This window comes from Oncorhynchus kisutch, linkage group LG20 (genome assembly GCF_002021735.2).
Source record: "Oncorhynchus kisutch isolate 150728-3 linkage group LG20, Okis_V2, whole genome shotgun sequence".
NCBI classification, from domain to species: Eukaryota; Metazoa; Chordata; class Actinopteri; order Salmoniformes; family Salmonidae; genus Oncorhynchus; species Oncorhynchus kisutch.
The window spans coordinates 19416123-19422122 of NC_034193.2; the positions used below are offsets into that span (position 1 = coordinate 19416123).

General features: G+C 39.8%; 1 protein-coding gene across 1 annotated transcript; it reads right to left on the minus strand.

The window, feature by feature from the left end:
* Positions 1–1926: 1926 nt before the first annotated feature.
* On the minus strand, positions 1927–4897 carry si:ch211-194k22.8 (uncharacterized). Its single transcript, XM_020454543.2, has 7 exons — positions 4596–4897; positions 4382–4477; positions 3902–3961; positions 3676–3781; positions 3331–3572; positions 2915–3101; positions 1927–2581 (listed from the first exon to the last, which is right to left on the minus strand). Exons 1-7 carry the CDS (start codon positions 4671–4673, stop codon positions 2427–2429), a joined length of 924 nt encoding a protein of 307 aa, XP_020310132.1. The 5' UTR covers positions 4674–4897; the 3' UTR covers positions 1927–2426.
* Positions 4898–6000: the final 1103 nt, after the last annotated feature.

Below are 6000 nucleotides of genomic sequence, written 5' to 3' on the forward strand. Positions count from 1 at the left end.
ATTCAATACAGCTCATTCAACCTCTCTTAGTGCCAGCCTCTGATGGTGGTGGTATGTCAAACAGCTACGAAAAATACAGATAAACTCTCTAGGTAGGTAGTGTGGTCTACAGTTTATCATGAGATACTCTACCTCAGGTGAGCAATAGCTCGAGACTTCCTTAGATATCGTGCACCAGCTGGTATTTACAAAAATACGTAGTCCGCCGCCCCTTGTCTTACCAGAAGCCGCTGTTCTATCCTGCCGGTGCAGCGTATAAACAGCTAGCAGTCTGTTGATAGTGTCGTCTGTTGATAGTGTCGTCGTTCAGCCACAACTCCGTAAAGCATAAGATATTACAGTTTTGAATGTCCCGTTGGTAGTTTAATCTTCCGCGTAGGTCATCTATTTTATTGTCCAAAGATTACAAGATTGCTAGCAGAATGGAAGGAAGTTGGGATTTATTCGATCGCCTACAAATTCTCAGAAGGCAGCCTGCCCTCCGGCCCCTTTTTCTCCACCTCTTCACGCAAATCATGGGGATCTGGGCTGTTCCCGAGAAAGCAGTATATAATTTGCGTCGGCCTCGTCAGACTCGTTAAAGGGAAAAAATGATTTTGCCAGTCCGTGTTGAGTAATCGCAGTCCGGGTGTCCAGAAGTTATTTTCGGTCATAAGAGATGGTAGTGGCAACATTATGTACAAAATAAGTTTAAAAAAACAAGTTACAAACAACGCAAATAAACAAACAAAAAAACACAATCGGTTGGGGGCAAGTAAAACGTTTGCCTTCTTCTCCGGTGCTATCTTACAAACCGTGAAGAGGGCACGACAAAACCTATTCCCCCTCAGAAGACTGAAATGATTTGGCATGGGTCCTCAGATCCTCAAAAGGTTCTACAGCTGCACCTTCGAGAGCATGGTTGCATCACTGCCTGGTATGGCATCTGCTCGGCCTCCGACCGCAAGGCACTACAGAGGGTAGTACGAACGGCCCAGTACCTTACTGGGGCCAAGCTTCCTGCCATCCAGGACCTCTATACCAGGCGGTGTCAGAGGAAGGCTCTAAAATTTGTCAAAGAGTCCAGCCACCCTAGTCATAGACTGTTCTCTCTGCTACCGCACGGCAAGCGATACCGGAGCGCCAAGTCTAGGTCCAAGAGGCTTCTAAACAGCTTTTACCCCAAGCCATAAAAACACCTAATCAAATGGCTACCCAGACTATTTGCATTGCCCCCACCCCCCCCTTTCACAGCGCTGCTACTCTCTGTTATCATCTATGCATAGTCACTTTATTAACTCCACCTACATGTACATATAACCTCAACTAACTGGTGCCCCCGCACATTGACTCTGTACCGGTACCCCCTGTATATAGTCTCGCTATTGTTATTTTACTGCTGCTCTTTAATTACTTGTTACTTTTATTTCTTCTTCTTATCTGTATTTTTTTAAACTGCATTGTTGCTTAGGGGCTCGTAAGTAAGCATTTCACTGTAAGGTGTACCTGTTGTATTCGGTGCATGTGACTAATAAAATTAGATTTGATTTACTGGTACCCCGTGTATTTGGCAAAGTTATGGTGTGTATATTATTACCTTTATTATTACGTGTTATGACTTTTCTATTGTTTATATTTTCTTTCTCTGCATTGTTGGGAAGGGCCCATAAGCATTTCACTGTTAGTCTACATCTATTGTTTACTTAGCATGTGACAAATAACATATGATTTGATTTGAATGTATTATAAGCATACTGATAATTCTAGCAGTGGAGTGGACAGATGTTGGGCCTCTGTAGCCCAAAAGACTAGGGTTGCCAAGGCAACTGGCTCAGTGTCCCCTGCTGTTGTCACTCTTCCTTGGTCATTGATCACCTCTCATCTCACCAGCTCTCTCTGCTGGCATTGTCTGTGCACATACATACCCTCTTTAAAATATAGTAAATATATTTTCTTATGTATTTTATTGATAATGCAGGATAATGGAAAAACTTCAAATTTCCAGATATATTTTGTTCAATCCAATCAACTATCAGGTTGTCATTGCAAAAAAACCAACACTAACTCATCATGGGGCTCATCATACAGTTAATTTTCAAAGGCATTGAGAATGTGCTAACACTCGTTCAGCATTGATTTTGCAAGGTCCAATGTTTTGCAAATGACTATCTTAAAAATACAACATTCAAAAACAATTGGCATTTATTTATAATTGGGACATAAAGTTCACAAATGCTACAGTATTATGCTTTATCTAGATCTACAGCAACCAGAGGCCAGGGTGAATGATCACCTATTCAAATCTCAACCTCTCACAAACGTCAGCAGTCAAACATGGTTCATTGAAGTAAAAAAAAGTTTAAAAGTTAAATATTACCTCCATGCATTTGTCAATTATCCATAATCAGATATTTCACCTTTGATCCTCGACAAAATCCATGTTAACACTACGTTCTGGGGCAGGGGAGGTCAAAGCTGGAATCCATATTACCCAACAGTGGAGGCTTCTTCCTCAGCCTCTTCGCCTCGTTCTGCAGTTTCTGCCGGATGTATCCTTTAATTTCCACATCTGTCTTTCCAGGAAAAAAATACTGAACTGTCCCTGTGGAAATAGTCACATGAAATGTACATTTGCGTGCGGAACTCCCTTAAACAGAAATTATTACAGTTGTGCATAACACGTGTTTTTTTCTCTCATGTACGTCTATTCATAGAGGTGGTTGAAGGTTAGAAAACTAGGTCAGGAACAGTTAGGAAACATTGACAATACAGTTATTATGCAAGTCAAAACCAAAGGCTACAACGATTGTAGATATTTATTTAACAATAATCAAATAAACATTAGCCTAATAATGCATTTTGCACTGAACCTCAGTGTTCTGTGCTGTCTTTATTATGTCTCCCAATAAGGTATGTTGAGGGAAAGACTGCTTACTCAGTATGGCCTGGACCTCCTCAGTAGGGAGCGCAGGTTTGGTCTGAGACCTCTTGTGGTACACCAGCCCTGAGATGGAGTGGGATGCTAGGCAGTCCCTCTCATACAGCCCTCGCAACAGGTCATTGGTCAGTTTCTGAGCTGTAGTGCCAGTGTTGCACCGTTCCAACAACTCTGGGGTAATGAACTGAGGACAAAATAAGATGTGTATATGTAAGACTTGGGGACTGACAACCAGTTCAAAAGAGGCAGGGTGTGGGTGTAGGTCAAGTTTATTTTTTTTACACCAAATATTCCATCAGGAAAATGAAAATAAGTGTTATTTCTGGTAGAACCTCATCCATTTATTTAAATGTTTTATCCCATTTCGTGCCTCTTGAACATGACCAAAAATCAGTGTAGTGGTTTATCTGTACCTTGGTGAAGAGTCCATCCCTATGGTGCCTGTGTAGTTTCTGGGGTAAGGCCCCCTGTTTATCCCACTGCCCATTCCTCCCAGTTGGGCAGGCCAGTAAATCTGGGGTCATGGCATCTCCACTGACAAGTCCTACAGTTAGGCTAGGACGTGATGCTTGGACAGATGTCTTGCTGTCCTCATTCGACCATCTCTGGGTCTTTTCTATCAGGGCTTTGAGGTTTCTGGACAGCTCTCCACAAGCTGTCGAGTCATCCACACAAAATGTCCTAAACATTTAACTTCACTCTGGATCAAATGTGTAAAGTTTCAAGAGGATTTCATTCATTCATTTTAATCCCCTCACCTGTAAGGCACTGAATTTGGTCTTTCAAGCTTTCCATCTCTCTTTGCATGCAAATCACCATAGGAATGAGTTTCATCTTTGAGTATGACTGCAGAAACTCTGACTCCTGCCATGACCATGCAAAATCAGAATTGGATGTTGGATATTGGAAGGAATGTTCAAGATCACATCACAAATTGTCCACACCTGTACAGAAAGAGTGGGTTGTGTGTGTGTATAGGCTTACCTCTGTATTGGAATTGCTGTCCCTCAGGTGATACAAGTTAGGACTGCCCAGCTTAAAACCCTGTAAAAAAATAGGATTTCAAAGTTTGTATACAATCATCCAAAGTTTTAACTATTTCAGTACCATTACGAACTTTCTCTGAAATAAGACATTGACAAGTAACTTTCAAAGCCTATTTCATGAGATACCCATTATAACAGGAAAACATAAAAAATTACTACTTTGAAGTTGTGACATAAAGTAACAAAACATATAAATGCACACTACACTCAGTCCAAAAAAGAGCCGCCTTTTGTTCAATGGAGAAGCAGTTCATTTAGTACCATGTTTTACCCCGTTGTTCTCCATGCTTGCACCCCAAGCCTAGTGTCCATTGGTCAAATCACAGCTAACAACAACATATGCCATACATGGTGGTGCATTTATTATAGAATAGACATGTTTCAAGATATACAGTATGTAACTGTATAAGTAACAAACCCGTATCCACTTCTGGAAGCCGGCTGAGGATAAAGAATTTTCTTCGACTGTCTCTTTATCAAGATACATCTGTTTTCTTCTTTTCTGCGCCCCATGCTGTTAGACAGTTATGGCATGATAAAGTTAAAACACGTTTATTCAAACTCACAGCACAGTTGTTAATATTTTAAGATCAAAACATTTTATGACAATAGGCTACTCTTACAAAGCTTACATCTACTTTTTGAGCCCCGTCTTCATCTTCTTCACTTTCGTAGTCAAGGACTCGTTTCGCCTTTGATTTCCTTCTCATATTTCTATTCCATTAACTGCCTTGTAGAAAAACTGTGCCCAGCATACTGCACGTGTTCAAAATATTGGGGAAGACTGATAAGTGAAAGTGTCCTGGGTAAACGGAAGAGGGTAACGCAGGATGGGACGCTTGCTGTCTTTCTTCTACTCCAGAACCATCGTGCGAAGACATCCCCTTTGATGCCAAAACAGAGAGAGGGAGTGAGGATTTTATACACGGAGGCGTAACGTGGCACTGTTAAGTTGTAGCCGTGAATGATTCGATAATGATTTGTATCCCTCTCAAAATAACATTGTACCTTTTGCTACCTAATACGTCACTTTGGGTGATGATAATCAGAAAATTACTTTTAATTTTACCAATAAGAATTGGAAGAGTATTTTCATTCCTTTTTCTTTCTATTATAATTATTGACACTATCAAAGCATACTTTTTTTGATGCATGTATGCATTGCATTAAACAGTCAAAGCAATACTTTTGTTGAGAGATGATATGCTTGTGTGGTGATGTAACTGAGAAATTTGTCACAGTTTCAGTTCATTTGCTACAAATTGATAGTTCATAAACATATTTTCTTGAAAAGAAGATGCATTCTTTGAAATACTGGTCGATTGATAGTTTAGAAAAGACCATTACATTCACAGAAAAGACTAAGAGAAATATGTCTTCATAGTGTATTACAATGGCTTTACTGTATGTGCCACAAAATACAAAGAGCATGTATGCTCTCCAAAAATAGATTTAATGACACATCATGATGCATTTGAGCAATGTCTGCAAGCCAAATTGAAGTTGATAACTGTGATAAAAATTATATTTTTAACAACTTTTTGTCCACATCCTGGATATGTATCAATCCAATCTTAATTAAACTTTTAATAAATTGTAAAAACATTTTTTTTTTAAGTTAATTAAACAGTGGATGTTTTGCCTGCTTAAATGTGCTCTCTTGTGATCTGGTAGCATCCATCCATCATGATCACTCACAAAAATCCATTATCCTTTACTCAAATACTGATTTTGTCTCTGTGGAAATTAACTGGAGGTCTCTTTGAGTAACAAAACCTATGAAAGTATGAATTATCCCAATAAACTTCATAAATTGGAGATGGTGTGGAGATGAAGATTAGGTTATTCAACCAACTTGGACAGTCCTGGACTGCTCTTCCTGTTCCACTACCTCGCTGTTGGGTTAACCCTTGCCTGTCACACCCTGATCTGTTTCACCTGTCTTTGTTTTTTAAATTTTTTATTTCACCTTTATTTAACCAGGTAGGCTAGTTGAGAACAAGTTCTCATTTGCAACTGCGACCTGGCCAAGATAAA

What these genes read in the sequence shown, in the direction of transcription:
- si:ch211-194k22.8 (XM_020454543.2), bottom strand. Translation starts at nt 4,673, where the DNA reads ATGAGAAGGAAATCAAAGGCGAAACGAGTCCTTGACTACGAAAGTGAA. An exon ending in GCTTCCAGAAGTGGATACGG is followed by an intron (nt 3,962 to 4,381) that starts GTTTGTTACTTA and finishes ATTTTTTTACAG; the next exon opens with GGTTTTAAGCTGGGCAGTCC. An exon ending in CCAAATTCAGTGCCTTACAG is followed by an intron (nt 3,573 to 3,675) that starts GTGAGGGGATTA and finishes ATGACTCGACAG; the next exon opens with CTTGTGGAGAGCTGTCCAGA.